The sequence below is a fragment of the Anopheles aquasalis genome, chromosome X (genome assembly GCF_943734665.1).
Source record: "Anopheles aquasalis chromosome X, idAnoAquaMG_Q_19, whole genome shotgun sequence".
In the NCBI taxonomy this organism is placed as follows: Eukaryota; Metazoa; Arthropoda; class Insecta; order Diptera; family Culicidae; genus Anopheles; species Anopheles aquasalis.
Window position 1 is genome coordinate 272,260 of NC_064876.1, and position 25,119 is coordinate 297,378.

Below are 25,119 nucleotides of genomic sequence, written 5' to 3' on the forward strand. Positions count from 1 at the left end.
GGGGGGGGATGGGTTGCTCTTTCCCTCTCTCTTTCTCTCTCTCTCTTTTTCTCTTCTTCTCTTACCCCGAACATCCTTTTCTGGGCGCGGGGCCCACTATTGAGCACACTTTCGCGAGAATCAAATTATCATTAATAGGATTCATTAAAAGTTCCGCCACTCCGGCGCTGTGTCCGCGTGTTGTGCGATGGCTTTAAACAGGGCCTAGCAGTCAAAAAGCGCCGCCGCCCCCCCCCCCCCCCCAAATTCTTGGATTGATAGCGCGGCCACACACTGATACGCACAAACCCATCCGGTGACTGTCACCGATTGAACCAATTCCATTCCGGGCATACGCCAGAGGGTGATGTCGAGCTTGCACGCTGTGTCGTCGTCGTCCTGGTCGTTCTCGTCCGTTGGAAATGTTCCTTTGGTTGGTTGCTGTACTTATGAATTATGAATATCGGGCCTTCTCTTCCCAGGAATACACCCGGCAAGGAGGGAGAGATGTGTAATGGAGTTTGAAATGTAATTTCAATAAGCCGCTCATCGTACCAGCCAGCAGCAGCAGAGCTTTTCTCCAATCGGCGGCGTTGGTCTGTCGCATCCGCTCCGGTTCTAGTTTAACGAATCGGTTTGATTGGTTTGTTGTTTACTTTTTTGCTGCCTTTTCGCTGTGAGGCGAGGCGTTGCGAGACGAACTAGGCGAGCCGGTTTTCAAGGTCAGGCATACCAGGGATACCACGGGGCACGATGGCCAACGGCTACATTCACTTCCAGGGCTCGTTGGCTCCAAAAAAACAAAAAAAAAAAGCGGGAAATTGAGTCAAGGTAATCCCGTGGTCCTTTCTCTCGGGAGGGGCCTGCATGCACAGACTGGGGCTTTGGGAGGGCGTTGCCTCTCGAAACCACCCCACCCGTCGGGGTGTAGTTCCGCAAAAGGGCACCCTTCATACCGGGTATCGCGAGATTGGAAACTGGAGCACAGCAGACACCAACACACATACATTCGTGGGGCACACCGTGACCGTAGCTGTCGTCGCGCGATCACGCCAGAGGCGTTAGCGGTACGGAGAGCGTGGCAGGCCTTGAAAGCAGGAAAGCGAAAGTAACAACCGAAACCAGTTCCGCATGCTAACAACCGATCGACACCTACAGCGACTCGGCCACAGTCGGGGTTCGCTCTGTTGGTCGCGCTGCTAGCGTGCGACTTGCGCTTGCGCTTGAAACATTCGAAGAAGCAGAAGAAGAAGAAGAAGTAGAAGTTGACTGAGCGGATTGAAAGCAGATCACTTTCAGTCCTCGATATGACATAATGTTGAATATTGCTGTGATCATTGAAACTCAAACCGACCACCGCAACATTATGCAGAGAGAGAGAGAGAGAGAGAAAGAGAGAGAGAGAGAGAGAGAAAAATGAATGAAATCCAGTGTCATTGTGGCCGAATTTTGGCAAACGTAGAGGGCCTTCCAACCCTCCGAAGATCTCGATCCCACGGGAATGGCTAGAAGATGGCCATTTCATGCCCTACGAAATGCAGTAGCTTGCACTACCGGCATGCCTAGGCTAGCTCAGGTCTAGAGAAAAAACCCCCTAACTGAACTCTCTGCGCTGGTGGCGTGTCAGCATTAGGCGTCACGCGAGTCGCGAACTCGCAACTCGTGAATGGTGGAGCGCACTCCCACACCAATTAGTGGAAAGTGGCGGAATGCGTTCAGCGTCACAATTGCGGGCATTATTGGCATTCCAATCTTGAGGCGAACTTCGAGAGGGAGGGAGGGGGGGGGGTGTGCAGCAATAGCGACAGTCTGAGGATGGTTCGCCGTTCGGGTTCCACCAAATTAGCGCAAAGATCAACCGCGGGCAAACAGAAGCAATCGCGAGCAGTTCTCACCTCAACCGCACCTCACCTCGTCGCGCAATCGCGTAATGGTACGGATTCTGGGGGTGGGGTTGCCCTGGCCGTGGGAGTGGAGCTGCCTTTTTGGTTGACTATCGCCGCCGCGACAAAACCGCCCGCGGTGTAATTGGCTGCGAGTGGCGGTCTCATTGCTCGGTTGCTGCAGAGCTGAACAGGTTTTCGGAGCATTACGTCAGGCGAGGCCAAGCGCTGGCGGCAAGGGTGGGAAGGAAGGAGGTCTATGAACCTGTGCCTTGCTCGGTACGCCCGTGTCAGCGAAGATGTGTAACGCGAGCAGTGCCACCGATCTGCTTTGACATTCGAGCTAGCTGCCTAGCGGTCGCAGTGTGATCGAAACCGAATCTGCCAACGTTGAATCCCGGTGCAAATATGGTGCAATCGCACCAGCTGGCGAGGACGTCGAGGATGGCGGACAGTTTGGTCCAGACACGCAGAAACCTCACAAACAATCCTTGAACATGAGCCGCGGTGGCAGTACTTGGGTTACAGTTGAGTTTGCTAGCGACCTAGGTCGGTGTTCGGAAGCTGTCGGACCGAACTGCTACCTGGTCTGGAGGCTCCGTTACTCTCCTAAGCACTTAGCCAGATGGCAGACTTGATGCAGCTACTTCGATAGGCGAGATAACAGATAAGGGAGCAATGAGCCCAACATTTTGATCGTCTGATCGTCGCAGACTCCATTTCAATAACCAATTATCCTCGATTCACTCGCGACAGATTTCCCAGCTCTTCACACTTCCCTTTTTGTGTGATACTCTTATCTGGGTATCGCTGGACAGAGTGGCCTCGAGGCCATCTCTCTCTCGATCGAGCAGGCAGTCGTCAGAATCGTGTATTCAAACGATTAATTACTGCCCCGCTGCAGTCTCATATCGCGTATCCTCGTGGTTCTGCTTCGGTAATCAATTCGCAGTGCACAGAACGATGCCATATCGTCAATCCCCGCAAGCGTATCTTGATTCAATCATAACTCTTTTCGGAGGGGGTCTAATGGAGGACTGGAGCATTCCAGACGGGAAAATGCAATTATCGGCTGCTTGCCGCTGCACTCCTTCTTGCCCTGGAGTGGGAGAGTTTCCAAAATATTACAGCTTCTCTTCTCCATGCCACGCACCATTACATGCACGTGCACGTGGCCGTGTGTTAGTGTTAATTCAATTACTTGTCGGGCTGATGGATGCTTGTGCCGTGTGCGCTAGTCTGTGTCGTGGTGCGGGTGTTTGTGTGCGCTATACTTTGGTGACACGACCATCAGTGCAAGGATTCAAGTCCAACCCAGTCAACGGCCAGGATCCTCTGCCAAGAGCTCTGTGCACGAGACACGGAAAAAAGGGGGCGAAGCAGAGTGGGATATAACATCAAGCACACTTCACTCTGCACTTTACATTGCTCTTTATCTCTTTCTCTCTCTCTCTCTCTGACGGTCTTTGGGAACACTCTGGTATGCCAGGACGAAGGCGGAGCAGACGAAAAATGTAATAAAGCGCCAGGATCGTGCCGCTGCCGCCGTCGTCCTTCATGCCGGGGTGCCATTGCTGGGGGTCTGGAATGTCCTTGTAGTGATGGTAAAAAGAAAGAAAGAGAGACAGAGAGAGAGAGAGAGAGAGAAAGAAATAGCGAGAGAGATAAGGAGAGAATGTGAAGGGAACCTCACGAAGAATGGCTGCTACTAGAAAATGGTGCCAGAGCTCCGAGGCCTCCGTTCTTTGGTCTCGCGCAACCATTCTTCAGAGTTGCTGAGAAGGCGAAGAGGCGAACGAGAAGGAGAGGCATGGAAATGAGGGCAACATTCCACCGGTTCGAGCAGTGGCACCGCGTTCTGCCGGAATTTGGTGCTCATTATTATTTTCAACAGCTTACGTGCCACGGAACGGAACCATTCCGTCTGCGACCCGGTGAGGCCTAGTACGCTCTCTCTGTCTCTCTCTCTCTCTCTCTCTCTCTCTCTCTCTCTCTCTCTCTTTTTCTCTCTAGAGTGGTGCTGGCTGGTAGGATGGATGGATGGATGGGACGAGGACACTATTAACGAGTTTCTATTGTTTTGCCATGGTGCGGCCGGCCCCCTCCCTTCCGCTTTCCCAACCTGTACCACCACTTTTGCCACCTTTTATGCTTTATTATGCGTCACATTATGCTCGTCATCGTCTCGAGTTCGCCAGGGTGCGCTCTTCATTATCAGCACCGGCCGCTGCCAGCATCATTATCGTCCTTTCGCGTCGCAGCAACAACGGGCGCTCACCGTTGCCGACAGTATCTTGTCTGTCGTCCTTTGCCTGTTTCAAAAGTGAAAAATGTGTGAAGCTTCAGGGGGTGTGGGAAGGCGAGGCGGGCGGCGGGTATTTGCTGGGGCAGGCTGGCAAACCTGGCGTGCCTCGCGAACCTCATTAAGGGTCTCATCGAAACGCAGCCATTTTGAGTGTAGTGGCTCAGTATGGGGTGCTGCAGGTCAGGCATCGCCTCACCCCCCCCCCCCCCCCCCAAAAAAAAGGCGAGAGCGGTGTTGAGGGCACCACTAAATGGTGTGCGGGTGGTTGCTGGATTGTTATCGAGCGTCTCAATTGGGTGGTGGGGAGCGAGGTGGACACACTAACGCAACTTCCGCAGCCCGGTGGGGTGGGGGGGGGGGGGGGCGGTGACTGTCGATTACTGTTGCTACCCCGATGAAAGCTCGTGTCGCGCGGGCGTAGGCGAGGTCAACCCGCGGATCACGTAGCGCGAGATAATTGATGAGGCGGAGATGGTGGCAAAGCCGCTCTATCGATAGCAGGGCACCAGCACCAGCACCCTCTCTTCTGTGCCCCTCGGCGAACCCCTAAAGATCTACGCTAACGCAACGCCGCTAACGGCCACTCTAATGCGCCATAATGCGCTATAATTATATCGATTGTGTGGTGGTGCTTGATGGCCGCATAGTCACCGTGCCTGCCAAATTTTTCCGGGTTCACGCAGCAGGGGTAGAGGCTTTCAAGGTAACCTGGGAGAAGGAAAGATAGAACGCGTGCTGTCGCCAGTGCCTGTCGTTCTGTCAGCGGTTTGCAGTTTGTCGGCCTATTCAGCTTCCTATTAGCGGATCGATTTGGAGATTCTGTCGTCGCTGCTACAATACAAAGCCACTGTGCTCGCATTCGCACATTTAGCGCACAAGTTGGGAAGGTACTACTACGGGTGGGATCTTCGTAAGGGGGGAATTAAGGTTTATTCGGGCAAAAGTTGCCCATTTTTGACGATTTCATATGAACAAACCATTTAATTTAATTTTTTTCTTGTGAATGTTATATTTAAGAACAAGATTTCAAGAACATTTAGTTGAAATTTGGGAACAATTTGTTTATATCTTCGTAAAAGGTATCATTTGTAGCAAGGCGCGTTTGCAAAAATGTACTTTTACCTATGTTCGGTGGTGACCTCGAAGCCGTGTGATGGCGCATCAGAAATATGAAAATCAATACTCTTTTGATAGATTATAAGTTTATCTAATTAGCCTCGTTGAGTTTTTGTTGATATTTAGATTTTTCGACTTTTGGCAGATTTTTAAAGTTGAAAAAGTGATCACACTGTGTTCAAAACCGGGTTCGTCGCTTAAAGTCTTTTGAATTCATCCAAAAATGACTCATTTTTGACGATTTGTTTTAAGAAAACTATCCAGCTATAAATGATTCTGTAAAAGTCATAATAAACTACAACTTTTCAACTATATTTGGTCGTATTTTGGGAAAGATTTGTTCAAAATTTCATCAAAAAACGATTTTCCTTATATCACGAAAAAAAATCTATAACCTGGCGTAATAAGGCCTTTTCCTCGTTCTTTTTTTCTCTTTTTCTTCTCCTTCTTCCTCTTCTTCTTTTTCTTCTTCTTTTTCTTCTTCTCGTTATGTTCAGCAGACAGCACAGAAAGCGAACGCATTCGATTGATTTTATATCAAAAGTTCTTCCTGCGTCAGTGCCGGGTCTTCGATATTTCTTGAACATAAACTGAGCATAAGCAGCATACCAGCTATCTCTCTACTCCCTGCGCTCCACGCCATCAAACACTTGTCCCCAACGCAACGAAAATGGTATAGGCGAAAATGGTTAGTAACCTGGATTGGGGTTAAGGAGTTCGGTGGTGTCGGGTGTTCCACCTTAAACCGAATTCAAACATTCTCCGCCAAAACTTACCAACCACACAACAACACACAGGAGGGTGTGTTGTGGGTGACGCTGTTCTTGGTGCTTATTATTTTTTGCCCAAAATTGGTGGTGGTGACCTTTTCTCGGATGCTGTTCGGATACAGCGCCGTCGTCGCTTTCGGGGGTGGAATTTGGGTTTTTTTTTACGGGTGATCGGCGCGAGCTTGTTCCGGGTTGACCTTTGCTTGATTGGGCATCCGGGCATCCGGGCATTCAGCCAGGCAGCCCCCGTCCGACCGCCACACTTTGTCTGTTCGAATGTAGTGTGCGAGTTGGGGGCTTGAGGGCTGGGAGTGTCACTCTTCACGCTGACGGATGGCTGCTCGGTGTGCTCAGATTACCACTACGTGGCTGCTGACGCAAGAAGGCTACAGCAACAACCCCAAACCTAGTACACACACCCCTATAACTCGACCGAGCGCACCATCCACCTCCCCGGGTCACTCTCTCTATCTCTCTCTTTTTCTCATCGAGGTGTCTTTTGTCGCTGCTCCGAGATCGCGAGCGCGATCGCGTTTCCACCACATCACGCCACGGAGTGCACCTGGTGGTCGTGCCCTTTCGCTCACCGGTTGACCGGTTTGCCGCCTAGATCGGTATGGGGAGAGGGTAGTAGGTGGTAATGGCACTAGTAGCAGCAGCAGCAGCACTAGAAAGAAGAAGAAAAAATGGCGCCCGAAACCGAAACCACCACCGAGCAGCACCACGAGGAAAGGGTTCGTCGCTTGCTGCCATACCACCGTAGCCCCCCCCCCCCGCCACCACCCCGCACCCCTACTTCTCTCTGGGGCTGGCTGGCTGGCTGGCTCGCTCACTTCACTTTTGCTCGATCGCGATCGCGAACTGTATAAAAGCATTCGCCGGGCATTAATTGCGCTCAGTCACTTAACTTAGTAGTTCGGTAGCGGGTGGTCTCCCGAAAACTGGAAAGGTGTGTGCGCGCGTGTAACGTTTTTGTGCGTAAGTGCGCGTGTTTGTGAGAGGCAGTTTGCATCCTTCTGGTTTTTATTTGCCTCTATTTTTTGGTTTATTGGTTCTCTCTTTTCTCATCCCTTTTATCATTCTACCCCGGAAAACACAGCTCACCCCCGTGGTGATCCTCAACGAAATACTCGCGTGTGCGACCAGTGAGAGTGTGTGAGAGTGTGTGCGCGAGCGCGTGTCTGTGTTGCGTGCTGCCCTTTTGCTAAAGAGTTGGAACGAAAGCGTCCTGAGCAACAGAGCAGGTCCTCGCGTGAAAAAAAACCGATAAAGCCGAAAGCCATGATTGGATTCAAATTGGTAGGTGTCAATGATGGCCAAGTTTCCCTATGGTATGGGACGGGCAACAAGTGTAGTCTAGTGGGGGATCGGTGGCTGCTTGGCTCCAACGAGAACAAAGAATCTGGTGGCTTGGTTGGTTGAAAAGTTTGCATAAAGTGTGCAGGAAGTGACAGGCACTCACCTACGCATAGTGATTGCTGCCGGCCGCACCAGCAGCAACAACAACAGCATACACACCAACACATTCTATCAACCCTATAAACCAATCCCAAGAACGAGCAACGCGCCCTCTAAGAGCAAGCGGTAGCGAGCGGCCGTCGCAGCAGTGGAAGACTTTTACTTTCGAAACGAGAGAGGGAGAACGAGAGGGAGAGGGAGAACGTGCTCGCTAGTAGTTTACGGAGGGTAGGGGGGTGGTATATGTGCAAAGAATCAGCAAGCAAAAGCGAGACACAATAAACGCAGCCACAACAACATGATGTGCCACGTAGACACTTCGGTGACGGTGAGAACAAGTTCTAAAGTTCCAATCCAGCTAGCTGGGAGGCCTTGCTAGCGAAAAGCTACCGTTAGAAGTACTCTTCCAGCAACTTTTGACCCATTTTTGGATTTTTGATCACGCTAACAGCAGGATATCGAGGAATGGCGCAGCAGTGGTGATGCCGTGCGCCACCGGGAGTAGATGAAATTTCCAATTTCCGGCTCACTGCGTCACCAGCCACTGCGCCTGTGTCCTGCGGTTGTAGCTCTGCAGCCTTGCAGGCAACCGGCCCGGAACCGGATAGTGTGGAACACCAGCAACCGCAACTTCCGCGACTCACGATGTCGCGATTATCGTGTTGTTCCACATCCGCATTCGATTTGTGCGATCCACCACCACCGGTTGTCGGTCGCCATTTTGTAGCCTCCACAAGCGATACAGCGTAGTAGCGAGCATTTGGTTTCTAATCGACCGACGGAAGGTCCTTTTTTTTTTGGGGCCCCCTCCCCCGTATCGAAACCAACCAGGGGACCAAGTGTCAATTTCAGTCCCACCCCACCTCAATCGCTGACCAGCGGAACCTGCCGCCCAAGATGGCCTGACGCAATAACTCGCGAGCCAAGCAAAAGGAGAATAGAAGCGCAGCAGCAGCAGCAGCAAGAACAAAAAAAGGATCCAAACAAGCGAGCCAGCCGGCCAGCGCTGTTGTTGTTGTTGTTTCTAGGGTATGGTATGTTCGCCTGCACCAGCAGCATCAGTCTCCCAGTCTCGCAACCAGGCATGTCGCAAAAAAGGGAGCAAAAACAGATGAGATATCGATCGGAGCTCTCTCTTTCTCTCGCTACGTGTGCTACGACTCACTCATGAGTGTGTGTGTGTGTGTGTGTGTGTGTGCCAAAGTGCATTCCGTTCTGGCAATCTGGTGGTCCGCGCAATTCAGGTTCGATCGATTTGCCCTGGTCAGCGGTGTGCGGGCTTGGTTTGATTGTTCAGTCAACCTCGTTGCGCGGTGTCCGCCCGGGGGCTCCGTGTCACCAGGACAGCCCCCCCCCCCCTTTCACCCCCTTCCCACCAACCGCCCCCCCCCGGGTGCCAGTGCACTCGATTGGACTCGATTTTCAATAAATAATGATGCAGGCAGCGACATATATGGTGGGGATGGAAGGGTAGTGTCGTGCTGGTCGTGCTCCGGTCAACTACTACTAGTACCACTACTACTATTGCTGCTGCGGCTGCTGCTGCAGCTAATGCTACGGCACTGCCACCAGCAAAATGGAGCGATTTGGCAATCCAATCGAATGCTCACCAAACTGCTCGCAGCACCCCTGGCTAGTCGTCGCACTCGTCGAGCCCTCATTCAGCTGGCTCGCGTTCGCACGCTCACCGTGGTTCGCTACCCGGGTTTTTTTTTCTTCTTCTGGCGACACGACACGCCGTCACCGATCCGCTGCCTTTCGGAGTTTCGCTTTAATTTTGAAATTTGTTCGCCATGACCAAAGACCTACTTCCCGCCCGCCCTGCCCTTTGGTGCCGGCATTGGGCTCTTGCTGGCGTTGCTGATGAATGCCGTGAGCTGCTGCTGCTGCTGATACGACCCAGCTACAGGGATGGTTCTTCGGCGAACTGGGGAAATCTGGAGTTGCGTGCGGTTAATGCGGAAGCCTACACCACACCGCCTCCCGGGTTCACACGGTGAATAGCTCCCTGAGGAGTTGGCAGAACGGTAGTCCGATTCACCTGACCTCCCACCTTACACTCTTCATTCGCTCCCTTTCTTTGCCGCAGACCACCCACCCGGTCGTAAAGTGCAATATTGATTTTACGGACGGTCAGAACGGTTGTAGCAGAGCTTTGGCTGCTCGTCATCATCAAAACACACACCACGTAGGGATGCTCGGTACCAGGAGCCCTCAGACCACCGGGTGCTGGCGCTGGTGCTGGTGCTGGTGGTACGGCTCCGGTTACGACTGCGGTGCTCTCGCTGGCGCGGTTTATTGAGAAAGTTTGTCTGTGGTCTTAGGCTCACACACCCCTTACGCCTCTATCTACCACCCTCTCCCTACTCGCGCCCTTTTCCCAAACCGTAGGCATCGTCGACTCCTTGCACCATCCATCGAGGACCAAACTTTTATCCCTCCCTTACACTTCCAGCAAAGCGGGGTGGGGGGATGTTTGGAAAGGGCTGAAGGGAGCGTGGGGGGGGGGGGGGGCTGAGGTGGAAGGAAGGTCTGTAAATGTAGTTGAAATTAAGTTATAAAGCTCGTCGGTACGAGCTCCTCAGACGACTCGAGGTAGAACGTTGCAGCACCACCACCTTTGGATGGAGGGGGGTGCCCGAGCGTGCGCCACAAATGCCAGCTTGATAAACACACACCCACACACCCACACAGACACTATTTACTGGTCAGGAAACGATGAGCGTTCGCTCTGTAACGAGCTGGCGACGGGCAACAGTGTGCCACAGAGTCGATTCGCATAAGCTCTGGCTTTCGGTGCATCCCCCCAGTGCACCCCTGGTATCTCCCCTTCATTCCACACTCTCCCGGTAACCGTGTGGCGCACCACACAATGCGCCATAAGGAAGGATGACGAAGGCAACGATGACGAAGAGCGCGGACGATGTCTTGACGGTTCCACGCAGCGCATTACGATGACAACGCTCATCCGCTGTCGGTTGCATTCGTGCGTGCGAAGGAGAAGCCATAAAATGATGCGCGAGGGAGGGGGAAGGAGGTGAAGGAGGAAGGGGGTATGAGCAGCAATTGGGCGCACTAACCTGGCGTGGCGCGTCGCGTCGCGCGCTGCGATGTGTCCGGAGCCGTGATTGCTGTGGCGACCGGCCTCGGCAACACCAATCTCGGTCCCTCTTGGGCCAACAAGTCAGGGTCCGGTACCGGTACCAAACCCAAAAACCATACGCCGCGCCTGGAGGAGATCGTAAAAGAAGCGCCAGATAGATCGAACTAAAACGCTTTTACGACCGTCACAGCTGGTGGTGCACTGTAAAGAGAGAGAGAGAGAGAGAGGGGTATAGGGGTTTAGTTTATGATAGAAATTCACCCCCACAGCACGGGGCGGAGCGGTGCGATTGAGGAAAAGCGTTTGCGAACCACCAACACAAGCCAACCAAACAACGTCGCCGGGATCTCGCGTCTTCAATGAGCTGCAAGAAGCAGGGTGCTCCGATTCCCCCCCCCCCCCCCCACATCCCCCTCGTCCCAATGTTTCGAAGAACAGTCTCTTGGCGCACTGGCTAGCTGGCTAGCTGGCTCTCAGGAGCCGGGCCCAGGAAAAGCAATTACGTCCGAAACCTCAAATAGCTTTGTATCCTGTTGCTGCTGCTGTTGTTGGTTGGTTGTTGGCACTGTCGAGATGGTACCAGTGTTCGAGTGTAATTAATTTCCCTTAAATCGATTTCTCCACCACCACCAAAGAAGTACGGAGCACGACTTCGAGGACGTGTGGACACATCCGGTTGGTTGGTGTACGATCCGGCAACCTAAGCTGGGTTCCCCGTTGGTCCCCAGGGTGTTGAGGTGTGGCGAAAGAGTATGAAAAAGAGGAGGGATGTGGACCGCCCCCGGGGGAATTTTCTTGAAATACCCATCACAGCACACACACACACATCGATGGCTGATGGCTGGTGTAAGGTTGATGAATATTGATTGAATTGATCGTACGCCCCCCCCCCCCCCACGGCTCCCTGAAAGGACTACACTTCCGGTCGAGCATGCGTCGAGCATGTAAGGCGAGGGCGTGAGGGGAGTTTCGTTTCCACTCTCAATTTGCACAACAAATCAAATGTAACTGCACGTAGCTCATACATTAATGCATAAGAGTGGACCGAGCAGTTCTCGGCGTTTCGTCAGTCGCTCGGTCGGTGCCACCTTCGATGACCTTCGCGTGTTTACAGTCTCTCTCTCTTTCTTTTTTTTCTTCTCTTCCTTCTCCCCTTTTTTAATCCTCCTCTAGCTCGCTATCGCCGCTTGCCTGGCAGTGGTCGTTGCCCAGGACTATCAGGAGTACCGGCAGGCACCGCTCCGGATCGGAACCAAGGCCGAGGAGCCCAAACCGACGCCAGTGCCGATTCTGAAACAGATCAACAGGTAAGAAGCTCGGCGTGGGCGTTTTCTTAGGGGGCTTTTGGGACCCCGGGGCCGAGGAGAAGGATTTTGGCTCCATTGGGTTTCTAACACATCGGTCAATTGGTGAACGGGTTATAGCTTTTTTGTGGCGCACTTGTGTTGTTTGTGTTGTGTGCAACGGTGTTTTTTTATTGCTTCTTCTTCTCTCTTTCTTTCTTTTTTTCTTCTTCCATTTCTCTCTCTCTCTCTCTCTCTCTCTCTCTCTGTCTCTGTATCTCTTTTTCTCTCTCTCTTTCTCTCTCGATTTCGGATTGCTTCATCCAAACAATATTTTCACCCTCCCTTCCGCATATTCGCACCCCATCCCCCATCCCCGTATCCTATTTTAACCCGTTCCATACACACAAACACACCAACTCATACGCTCTCGCACTCATTTACGCACCGTAGCGACCGTAGCGGGTACTACCGGAAGCGCTGCTTTACCGCGGTGCGCAATAACTGCAAGCTGCGCTCGGGCGCCAACACGCACTCGAAGTTCATCCCGAGCGGACCAGCTGGCAGCCACCAGGCCGCCCTCAACCGGCTGACCGGTGATGGTGCTGGGGCAGCCCCCCCTTCCCAGCCACGGCACGACAATGGCAAGCGGTTGCTACTGCAGCACGCGGCACCCAAAAAGTTCTTCAAATCCAACTAATCCCACTTTGCGACCACTGCCGCTATCGCTTTGCACCAACACAAACACACCAAGTTTCGGTGTCCTTTTTTTTTTTCTTACAAATACAGCTAGGTTGCTAGTAGTTAGTAGTGGCAGTAGTAGAAGGGTGCTAGTAGTAGTAGTAGTAATGCGGGGTGTGTTGCGTTGCGAGTGCCATAGAATGCAGTACGGCAAGGCCGAAATGGCCTGCGATGGTCGTCCGTCTTGTTCGCTTGCCGCCCAGGAGCAGGAGCAGCAGGAGATCAGGGCCGGGGGATCGATCTAATTCCAAATGTACCAACGGTGTGTGGGTGCGTGTGTAAGAGAGAAATAAAAAAAAATCGGAAAACTCCCTACACCGAGCGAGTGTGTACAGTTGTGCGAAGCGCTTTGACCCGGGGGATGTTTTGGAGGATATGTTGGGTTATCGGCGTCCTTTGGTTCGTGGGATAGCCAAACACTTTTCCGTTCGCGCGCGGTTAATGGCAGTAGCAGAAGCAGCTCAGCCAACCAACCGTGAGCATGAGCTCATAGCACGATGGCAGTAATACGCAGAACCGGGCCTACAAAGGCAGCACCAGTAGCAGCAGCAACCGAGCAAAGAAGAATAACAAAAGAGCAACAAAAACACAGACAATAACCAAAGCAAGCAGCCAGCCGCGGGGGGAGCAAGTGAGCAGCACCGCAGCAGAGACCAAGCAGAGAGACCCCAAAATGGTCCGCCGGACGAGAAAAGCTGCCAAATTCTTATTGGGTAACTACTGCTGCTGCTGGTGCTCCTCGCTTATAGAAGAAGAGCCATCTTTGTGGCCGTGGTAAGCCGCCAAGAGCCGCCACGATGGTTGGCGTGCGGATACGGCCGCGAACAAAGCGGATGTTGGGTGAGTGGGTGGTTGGTTGGTTGGTTGGTTGGTTGGGTGAATGCTCACAGCTTAAGAGCTCATTCCAGCCATGAAATGGTCAGCCGTGTACCATCTTGTTCTGCTGCTGCTGCTGCTGTTGCTGTTGGTGGAGTTACATTTTCCTTCGACTTCGCTTTCTCTCTCTCGCTCTTGCTTTTTTCTCATCTCACCTACTGACAATCACATTTTCCTTTCGGACGAACAGGGGACCAAACGAGACCACTTCGCCATCCGTTCCTTCTCCTCCTCCTTCTCCACCGGACATGTGGTATCTTCGCGAAGGTTAACGCGAGGACTCCAGGACCGGAGGAAGTGGGAGAAATGGGCTTCGAGGGTTGCCGCCTCGTTAGCCTTGCCGGGCAGCCCGGGCAGTGCGGTCCAGCGTGCTATTTGCTTTCGGCCTGTATTTCGTTTCGGCTGGTTGATTTATTTCACCCCATACCCCAGGTCCCTTCCTTCGCATCACCGCACCTCTCACAACCAGTTGAAAAAGATGGAACACAAGTAATGGAAGGACGAGCGAGCCGAGCCAGCGAAATCATTCTCTGTCATTTATCCTGATTCCATTTCCGACTGGCGCATAAATGGTTCCGTCCCATCCCGCTGGGTTGGGCCTCCGTTTTTCCGTGGGCAAGGGGGTGTGTGGGCATGTGGAGCAGGAAAACAGGAACCGGATGTGCCGGGTGTGAGAGAGAGAGAGAAAGAAAGAAAGAGAGCGCAAGGGCGAACCGACGGCCGAATCGGTGCAGCGGTTGAGCTTTATTGATTGGAAAATCAATATGCGAGACGGCGGCGTGGCGTGTGGTCCCCGGACCGGAAGCTGCCAATTCTCTCTCCCGTTCTCTCTTTCTCTCTCTCTCTCTCTCTCTCTCTCTCTTCTCACGATCACCGTCCTATCACGCAACGTGAATCTTGAAAGTGAACCTGAAGGACGGCTCGTTGATTGACCTCTTGGCCGTGCATGCGTGCACCTTTGGCGTGGTTCGTGGGAGTTTGTGTTCCGTTGAGAAATGAATTTTGAATTTTTTTGGGTTTTAGCAAGGGATTGTTGAGAGGTTGACAGTCCCGGAAGCGTGGTTTGATGAGGAGGTGCCAGAGCGAGTAATCTGATCGGACGATCTGCTCTTCGGACGATCAGACACTCAAACACATTACATACATATTGATATACCAATACCTATCCTTCTTTCCCTTCTTTCTCTCTCTCTCTCTTTCTCTCTTTCTCTCTCTCTCTCTCTCTCTCTCTCTCTCTATCTCCCTGTTTCCCTCTGTTCCGATACCAGACACAACGAGGATGGTTCGTACACGTACGGTTACGAGGGGGCGGACGGTTCGTTCAAGATCGAGACGAAGCTGGCGACGGGTGAGGTGAAGGGCAAGTATGGTTACGTGGACGAGAACGGCAAGGTGAAGGTGGTCGAGTACGGTGCGAACAAGTATGGCTTCCAGCCGTCCGGTGAAGGCATTACGGTGCCACCCCCGACGCTGGTGGACGAGACGACGGGCAAGGACGGTGCGCTGCTGGATGGTGGTGACGAAGGGGATGACAGCCCGCTGCCGATCGCACCACGGCACCACCAGCAAAAGCACCGGCCCGGTGCCTCCAAGCCACGCTTCCAGGAGGTGCACCCCCAACCGCAACCGCAGCGCCCTCAGCCCCAGTACTACGACTACGATGAGCCCCAGCAGCAGCACCAGCAGCAGCAGCAGCAGCAACAGGAACCTGCTCGTTACCAGCCCGCCCCCCAGTACGTCCAGCGATCGCAGTTCGGTGCGGCCCCAGCTAGCCAGCTGGGTCCCGTCCCAGCTCGGCCCCTGCACGTGCCAAATGCCGTCCCGGTGGATGTCGTGTACTCGCCGAAGCAGCTGCCCGCTCGCCCCGACGCCGAGTACCGTAATGTCGGACCGCACACCTTCCCCCAGGCAGGACCGGCCCCGCCGGCCGCCACCAACAACATCCGCTTCTCCCAGCCCTCCTTTGCACCTGCACCACCATCGGCCCCTCAACAGCAGCAGCAGCAGCAGCAGCAGCACCACCACCACCATTCCGCCAAGTCCGCCCAAGTAAGCTCCTAGACACATTTTCACATCACATTTGGGCTCCCTAACTGCACTTCCACCCCTTCTCACCCCCCACCACCCCCTCACTCCCCCTGCTACCTTCCCCTCATTGCAGCCCGCATTCGCACCGGCCCCGATCCCGCAGCCGGCCGTCTATCAGCCGCGCCCGGCCCAGGGACGCAGCACCAGTGTGCTCGACCAGCTGGCCAAGGATTACGCGCTGCCGCAGGGTGGTGCAGCGCCCCTGCACGACATCACCTTCGGCTACTACTGAGCTACAGGGCCTTCCTCCTACACCCCTTCTTTTTGTTAGCGCCCCAGGATCCCCATTCCATTCCAGCACTCCCGTTCCTGCAGCATTGGTGATGATGATGATGGCTCGTCCGACCTCACCTAGATCCGAGGGTCCGGTACAAAAATAAACAAAAATCCTGGATAACCTGACTGGCAAACTGGTTCAATCACTGGTCACTGGTCACTTCACTTCACACCCCCTTGATATCACCGCCACCGAACCGTCGTGAGGTGCGTGAGCGTGTGTCGCAGATCGTAAAATGCCGAAGGTAAGGTATCGTTTCGCATTGTGTTCCGTATTTCCCGCCCAAGGCCGAGGTCAGGGGGTGTGGGGCCTGTAATGGGAGAAGGGAATTTATGTTTCAAACGGGATCCAGCCAGGAACGAGGTGGAGCAGGAGCGGCGGGCGTTGATTCATAGGTTTGTATCTGTTTTTATGTGTCCTGGACAACGCACCGAAGCACGCATTTATTGCTCTGGTTCGCTTTTCATCGATTAATGGCGCCTGAAATTAAGCAACGGTGGGCGCGCACATGCAGGGGGGAGGGGGGGCATACCGGTATGCAATTGGTGGGCACAGTGCGTGCGGATGTGTTTGTCGCCAGCCAGCGAGTGATACTGTCACCAAAACATAAAAAAGGAACAACTTTGAGCCACCAGAAGGGGGGGGGGGTCGAAGATGAAATTCAATTTTCCACGCTCTACTTCCCCCCCTTTTACCACCGTATTCCATCGTAGCCTCCTTCTGCCTTATGAGATTTATAGCCCCAACCTTGGGGGGGAGTTTTGGCTTGGAACGGTAGCGCACAGACAGCAGCTGGTGGGTGGTGTGGCCGGGCGTTTCTTCTTTTGGGGGTGTATCAGGCGCATAAATCCACAAAAGGAAAAAGGAAGCCGAACCATAAAAGCCCCTCGGCGATGTTATCCTGGGAAAAAAGGATGCAAGGATGAGGGAAACACGGGGGGACGGAGAGACGGATGGGATGAAGTGGGGTGCAGTGACTGGCTCCACCGAGCAGCAGCAGCCAGCGCAGGCGATCGATTGCCAATTTCGGTGTCAATTGGCTGCCAATTTCTATTTCATTCTCTTTTCCTCTTCCTCTGCTTTTCTCTCTTTCTCTCTCACTCTCTTTCTTTCTTTCTCTGCATTCGTGTTTTCGTTGCGAGCAGCATATCTCGATCGATGGATTGGCATATCCAGCAAATGGTTTCTCCGAATGATTTCGGATTCTTTAAACACGCTGTCTGTCTTTGACAAACACACGCACTCATACACCGAGCCTTGGAAGGATATGATCTCTCCTCCCGAAGGACACTGATTTGACAATGAACCGGCATCACGCAATCAAACACCACCCGTGATGCCTTTCAGTCAGTCAGTCAGTCTTTGGATGACGGTTTCTTCCCCTCTCCCTTACCTAATCAATTACATTGCTCACGTACACCCACGCGAATAGACAGAGAGAGAGAGAGAAGGAGAGAAAGATAGATAGAGAGAGAGAGAGAGAGAGAGAGAGAAGGAGAGAAAGATAGAGAGACAGCAAGAATCCTTTCTGGAAACCTGACGCAGCGAGGCGTAACCGAATCAATGGAGTTTCTGGCTCCCCATGCGTCCTCGACTTGAGCCTCGAGACTCGTCCTTCAAGAGTGGTTCGTTTTACGATTGCTTTCACCTCATTATCGTCGTCGTCGTCGTCGTCGTCGTCGTCATTGAGTGTTCAGAGCGGGGGCACCACTCTTCACTCTCGAACTCTTTTCGTAGCATCCTTCGACATCCGCACGCACACCGCACACGCTGGCACACGTAAGGACGCACGTGCGGGCACATTTGCCCATCAGCGTTCCCTGCCATCTCATTACCGCTTCGAGAGCCCACATGGCCGTTATAACAAAACAAAAAAAAACCAATAAAAAAACGAAACCAAAATTGAAAGACACACTCGACGCGTACCCAAAGACAAACAATCGGCATCGGCGATAGGAATCCACCGCTCGATGGCTCTTCATGGCCACTCAGTGTGTCTCAATCCCCTTCACCTTTTCTGGAGCGAATGGTTGGTTTGTCTTCGTGCTCGTTTCCTTTTTTTTTTTTATTTCGTTTTCACCCAATACGCTCGCGCTGCTGCCGCTGACTGTGAGCCGTTGCCATCAAATCGTACACCACGCTGTGGTACTGCTTGCGCGGTGGAAAAGGAGTGCCCCATCCCCCTGGTTACCCCAGCGTCCATCCACCGAAATGGGGGGGGGGGGGGGGGGGGCGCGCAATAACAATCAACATAAATCTTCCATCACCAACCTCGGGCGCCTCCGGCTCCTTCTCTTGATTGGGGGACGGTTCCATTAGCCAAGCGCCAAGACAAGTTAATTCACGATATCGCGATTCGCGAGCAACCCCCTGTCTTTATTTCCCTCCCGCACGCACCGCCTGGTGATCATCACCTAAGGCAAAGGCTTTCTCCGCCATCTTCTCTGGGAGTGCGTGCCGCTGTCACCGTCAGGTGTGCTTTCACGATGGCGACCGGAGCGGGGGTGGAGACGTCACGGTGTGGCCCGCCGGTGTGGCAATTATCCGGCGCCATGACACCAAATTAGAGCAATTAAAATCTCATCCCAAGCTCGCGACGCTCGCGTTAGTCGCGTTGGCCTTTTAATCAAGCTGCAACCACAGCGGCAGGGCCAGGCAGCTTAACAAGGGTGCACCGGCAGGTAAAAACCACACCAATACACATACAACCGCAAGGGTACAGTTTCACTAATCCGGTGTCGCAAGCACGAGTCGCTTTTTCACGGAACGGAACGGAATCGGTGTCGTCGTCGTCGTTGGCGGCAGGTACCGGAGATTCATTTATTTATGAGATACACAAACGCACACCAACATACATACATTTACATAATGCCTGGTACGTGTTTGTGTGTGTGTGTTGCTGTGTGTGACGCGCGAAACATCTGACGACACTAAACACACCGAGGGCGAAACACAATATGCGTGTTTCATCTCTCGCGCGTACCGGTAAACTCGTGCGCCCGTGGGATACCACCCCCTAAGCATATCCCTGTGTCCCTGTCCCTGTCTTGTAACACCTTTCTCGGGGCCTTTCACTGGGCCGCGTAATGCGATACGCTCGATACACCACCCGAAGAAGCGAAAACAGCCTTCCCGAACCGAATTAAGGGTTGCTACGAGCTCCCCACCACCCGGTTGCATCCCGGTTGAACGTGCTGGCACTCCCTGGCGCTTCGTTCTAAATAGAGTCGAACCGTAGTACAACAGCGCGTTAAGCTCAGAGAACCCAGGAGGAGGAGGAGGTTGCTGGCGTTCTTCGCTTAATTACGGCACGTATCGAGCCAACGACGACGACGACGGCCGATGCCGGTGATGATGGTGAAGATGATGATGCGTCCATCATGGGTAATACACACAGAAAGAAAAAAAAAACAGGTGGCACGACGTTAGTTCCTACGTGCGGAATGTTTGATCCAAGTGAGCAAGACGACGCCAGTGCCAGGGATGCGGTCACGCAAGGAGGACGAGAGTGGGAAAGGAAGAGGAGGGCTCTTGAGGTGAATATTAATTGGAAATTTTGGTTCCCGCAACAAGCAGCAGCAGCCTTTGCGGTGCACCTTCAACGCTCGTCCACCGTGGAGCACGTGCGAGTTAATGATGGAGGCGCCTGGTCGTTCACGCCAAAAATGCCACATGCGTGCTTCTGCTGGCCCCCCCGGGGGGTTGTGTGTCATTCGTCATTTTGGAGCAGGCGAAGCGGCTTTCCGTTCAAAGTGAGAGGAGAATGAAAGGCCAAGCTTCCGGTAGCCGTTCTTAGAGGCAAAAAGAAGAAGAAGAAGAAGAAGAAGGCCCGCCTGAAACTCGATCGGCTTCGCTCACTTGGATTTTAGGTGCGGGCCTCAATCACTCCACCGAATGAACCGTTAGAAGCCTATCGTCTCTATCGTCGTAGGCGTCGGTGTGTTTGCACTCTCATTAGGTCCGATTAACTGGACGCCGGAAAGCTTGGTGGGTGTGTGTCATGTGCCAGAAGGGTGGAAAGTCAAAGTCCCGTTGTTCAGTGTTTGGGGTTTGGGGTGACAGCTTCGGCCACGGAAACTTTGTCCTTCGGCAGGCGTGACTTGGGTGACGGAAAGGGGGAAAGGGGGGGGGGGGGGGGGGGTCTTGGCCCTGCAATCAAACATCCGGACGGTTGGTCGGTCGGGTTGGTCAGGATCATGTCCACCGCTGTTTGCCCATATCTGGTTCCGGTGTCAAAACTTCGCTAGGTTCATCAGCATGCTATGGTGGGGGAAGGGAGGGTAGCTTTCATCAATTTATGCGACGAAACTTTCACGTTTCCAGGCCTTACGCGACCCGAGCTCAACGAAACCCGCTGCGCCAACCGTCTATCGACATTCGTTCTGACCCCGGACACCATTCTTTCTCGGACGGAGTAGATTATCGGTGAACTACGGGACGACAGGTTGATTGGGAGTTGGGATACACACTGCTAAGTGCTGCGTGGCCAAAAATACAGCTCCAATCGTCTTGCTGGCACCGTCACTGAGCCAACGATTAAGGGGGGGGCTTCGATAATTTCTCCCCAAAGCAAGGATGATTTATGACGATTTTTTGTGAAGGAACCATTCAACTTTAGTCTTTCAAATGAATGACATGCTAAATTACAACTTTTGAAGAATATTTGGTTTTATTTTGCGGAAGATTTAATAAAAACTTCATCCATGGCCTCACATTTAGGCAGTTGTGTCTTCGATAAGATACTTTTTCCGGTGCCCATCGTAGCTGCGTGATGGGTCATTAGAAAAATACAAATCGATACTTGTTTGAAAGATTATAAATTTATCCAGGTAATCCCATCGAGGTTTTGTTGAATTTCCTATTTTTCGATTTTTGGCAGATTTTTGAAGTTGAGTAAAGCAACACGATTTTTAAAGATTTGTTTAAAAAAAGTATCAACAATTTTCATAAAATCTCGACGGGACTACCTGGCAAAAGGTGTACAGATTATGTGTTAAAAATTACGAATCGATCGGCCCAGTAGTTTTTACGGTACGATGCGCACCGACTTTGAAAATGTTTGAAACGCGCAAAGCATAGAGCCTTGTATGAAACGCCGATATTAGAAAATCTGTAACTTGGTCAGATTTGCTTCGATTGATCCCAAAAATTTACACAATGTTCTTGAAAGAATCAGCATTCAGCAATGAGCCACAAAACAAATTCAAATACCGAAGCTCCCCCTTAAGGAGGACAGCAGTGGATTCCCCGTTTTCCCAGCAATTCGGTCATTTTATTGCCATGCTTTACAAATGGATAATCATGGCATGCTGGGGTAACACTGGAACTGGTTTGAATGGTTATGAAATAACCTCATCATGCAAATATGTTAAAAAATAATTTCAGAAAATAAAAAAGCATAATTAAAAAAGACAAACAAAAACCGTTTAAAAGGTCAACGTCAACGCGTGGATAGCAATGTGGATGCGCTGCTTTAGTTGCAAACTAAAGTTGTCCTGCTACATCCTATTCCATACACTTGCTGCAAGCATAGCGGGCTGTTGGCTGGCTTTAGCGCCGCTTCGCTTTCCCCTCCGTTTGTCTCTCACTTTTCTCGCTCATTGCACGCGAGCAACGAGAAACGGAACGTAATCAACTAATTGGATGTTAATAGAAAGTAAAACGCGCAAAATCAATACCAGATTACTGATGGGGTTTCCCCCCCCCCCCCCCCAAGGCCCTAGCCCACTCGCCAAGCACTCGTTCGCTGTCGCCGATGGCAAGAGAAATATATCGTACCGACCGTTCGCGTCCTCGTCGTCGTCGTTTGCGACGCCACTGTAGTCCTCTCTTACCGCTGGCGGCTTGGAACGCTCTGCTGCTGGCCAGGAAATGAGGCCACGCAGCAGAAAGGGAAATGAAATGTGAAACCACTGGGCTGTTGTTGGCCGGCGCACGAGCACGAGCTCGAGAACAGAGACGTCGTCAGCGAGCTGTCCTTTTGGCTCACGGCCACGTCGTCCACCAGGCACCACGCGGATCGCGCAGATTATCATCCAAATTGCATCTTCCATTATTCAGCATAGGGCAGCCGGTCAGTCCTTTGCCGACCGGGCCGTTAATGAGCAGTGAAATCGGTGTAGCTGCTGCTGGTGGGGTGGACGGACAATCCCCGGTTTCCCCGTCGACCATAATTATCATTCGCTTGTAATCATCGGGCCACCACCATCTAGCGGGGCATCTAGGGGCGATGAGTTTCGTTCCGCCCGCGCGACGATTGTTGACGTACGATTACAGCAGTGGGAGCATCACCACCACCATCATCATCATCGTCGTCGTCGTCGTCGTGGCCCGTTGTTGCCGAGGAAGGAATGAAAAAAAAAAAGAGGCGGACAGGCAGAGCTACCAGGCGCCTCCATTAGCGCTTGGACGCGGCCGACAGGGACCATTACGCTACAGAGATAGAGAGAGGGGGCGGTTCTAGCGAGGAATGTGGAAAACTGTGGAAGGTGAAAGGGGATCTTATTCATTACTTTCACAACCTCCACTGCCAAGCACCTCTTAACCAACTTACTCCCCCCCCCCCCCGGGGGCGTTGAGCGGTGGATGTAAGGACGGCGTCCATTTCACCAGCCGGCCAGCTAACCCCAGAACCCAGTGTGTGTGTGTCTGAATGTCGAGACACAAGAAATGCGTGAACAACACGAGAACGAAGCTAGAATCGATCTCGCGACCATCCCCTTTATTCTCAACAAACGCCGACACCGCGAAACCATTGCGAGCGAGAGAGAAAGAGAGAGAGGGAGATTTATAACAGTTCGACAGACTAGCAACCGGTCTGGTCTGCGCTTTGGACAGCGCCTGAACCAGCCACCAAGCCCACCCCCTTCGATCTCTCTCACCCCGTGACCCAAAGCATGGCGTTTCCTGAGGGGGGGAGGGTTATAAATCGGTGCCCGTGTTGCCGGAGCTATCGTGTGATTTACCCGAGAACCGGACGAGGACCGGAAATTACGAATAAAAGTCCCGGAGTCGAGCGGGGAAGGACATGGCGTGTCTTTAAGCTGATGCTGCTCCGTGCTCATCGGATCTCACATAAATCAGCAGACCTCTGATGTGATGTGTCTGCAGATCTCCGAGAGCACCCTCCAAGGACGCTTTTTTGTGGGGAGGGCCTCGTTTTTAAGAAAGGGGTTCGGGTCCGGGATTCGTACGGGCATTTAGTTAAGATAAGATTAATTTCACTTACGTCCCAAACCTATTTCCCCCTTTCTACTGTCCCCTTTGCGCCATTCGTGGCTGCGCGAGTGTACAGAGTGATGACTTCCGCCGGTTGGAGCACCGTGAACGCTTCGGCAGCTTCAAGATCCCGAGAGCGCAGTTCAGTTGAAGAGTTGCTCCAGTTGCTTGGGCGCATTGACCCAGTTCCACTCGCTCCGTGGAAGAGCGTGCATCATGGCCATCATTCTTGGTGCGGCTTATGCAACGGTTATCTCTCTTTCTTTCCCTCCCTCCCACCAGTCATCCCCGCTCGTGTCTGCTGCATAATCCTTTTACATATTTATAGTCGCTAGCCCGCGCTAGGAACACGCGAGTACCATGGGAAACTTTGCCGAGGACTTCACGCAACCACTCATCCTTCCAACACACACAGCCACAACATCGGGACGATGGGAAGCTGCTGGCTTTGCTCAGATGAAGAGCTCGCTATCTAACTTACTCCCTACTATGTCGCACTCCCACTCCCGTGTCCCAAAAAGGAGGCTTCTGCTAGCAAACTAGCGGCACATTCGACACCAGGCCGGTTAGGGTACCGTGGGAAAGGCTTGTGACTTCATTAGGGTCAGGGCACATGGTTTTCTGTCACACATCATAAAATGTGTTTATGAGGGCCCGCCCCGTCAGTAGAACGACATGCCTACGCCGCTATCTGATGACAGATTGAACTTTGTCTGTCTCTCTCTCTCTCTCTCTGTCTCTTGGAGTGCTCTGGAAGGCACTCCGTGGCACGCTTTGGATCGGTTAGCATCGATGCGATCGATCGATCCCGAATGGCGAACGTTGTGCCAGCGCCTGTCATCGAACGTGATGAATTGAGCACCGAGAGAGAAAGAGAGAGAGAGAGAGAGAGAGAGAGAGAGAGAGAGAGAGAGAGTGTGTGGGCGCGAAATTGGAAACAACCCTTACGGCCACAGAGAGGACAAAACACTGCCTAGCCAGCTGTCAGCTGTCCGGACATTGGTTTTCATTCTTCTCCTATCTTGCTCTCTCTTTCTCTCTCCATCGCGTGCCTCTCTTTGCGTGTCATTGACGCAAACAATGGCACTCCGGTAAGGGGACTCTGGCTGAAGCGCTAAAGAGGCGCCAATCCGTGCTCGGACACCATAAACGCCATAATTTGTCAGGTCGCCGGTTGTGTATGTGTGCACTGTGTGCCGGCAGAGGCCTATCTCAGCAGCTGTCAAGCCACCATGCGGGTCTGACCGCAACCCAGGCCCCATCCGACGTTCCACTCCACTTCGTGCGGTATGCCGGTCTGCTTGCGGTTCCGCCAAGAGACTCCAGCGAAAAACCTGACCACTGCCACTGCCACCAACTGCTCCTGGGTGTCCTCTTCCTTCCTTTCCTTTCTTCCGCCCGCAAAACGGTGCTCGATAAGTGATATTAATGACACTTTCCACGCGGGGTACCAGCGCCACCCTTCAAATGTGCAGCCGGAGTGATGCTCTCTGTGACCTCCACTGAGGATGTACTCTCTCTCTTGCTCTCTCTCTCTCTCTCTCTCTCTCTCTCTCTCTCTCTATCTCTCTCTCTCTCTCTCTATCTCTATCTCTCTGTGGTAACATGCAGAGACTGATTGAGATTCAATTTACGGTTGGGCGGGTTAGGTGGGATGGGTGGGTACTCACACAGCTGGCTGTGGCCATAGGCAGAACGGGCAAAACATCTCCCATTCCCCGTTCGAACGATAGGGAAGTCTTGCGCGTCGTGGGGCGAATCCAGGCGAGTCAATTGATAGCACACGGCAATCAATCATCGGGCGCAATGGGCCCGATTCTGTTCTTCTTTTACTACTTCTTCTTCTTCTACTTCTGCTTTATCCTCCCATCTGGTAGGATACTTACGCGAACGATCGATTAGGGATGAGCGGGAGTTGTTTGGCCGCAGAAAGGGACCGTAAAGGTTTTCTCCGGCCCGTCACCGTTGTCTGCTGCGTTTGGTGGCTTGAAACCTCCCCGTTTTCCCCGTAGTGCGATGAAT

General features: G+C 52.8%; 1 protein-coding gene across 3 annotated transcripts; it reads left to right on the top strand.

Annotated features, from left to right (window-relative positions):
• The first annotated feature begins 6,954 nt into the window (after positions 1-6,954).
• Positions 6,955-16,015, top strand: LOC126569231 (uncharacterized). Of its 3 annotated transcripts, none has more exons than XM_050226190.1 (5): positions 6,955-7,031; positions 7,153-7,352; positions 11,788-11,921; positions 14,783-15,563; positions 15,676-16,015. In XM_050226190.1, exons 2-5 carry the CDS (start codon positions 7,335-7,337, stop codon positions 15,832-15,834), a joined length of 1,092 nt encoding a protein of 363 aa, XP_050082147.1. In that variant the 5' UTR covers positions 6,955-7,031; positions 7,153-7,334; the 3' UTR covers positions 15,835-16,015. The 3 variants fall into 3 exon arrangements, with proteins under 3 accessions (XP_050082147.1, XP_050082156.1, XP_050082165.1); XM_050226199.1 differs by having other exon boundaries at positions 6,955-7,002; XM_050226208.1 differs by having other exon boundaries at positions 7,005-7,027.
• Positions 16,016-25,119: the final 9,104 nt, after the last annotated feature.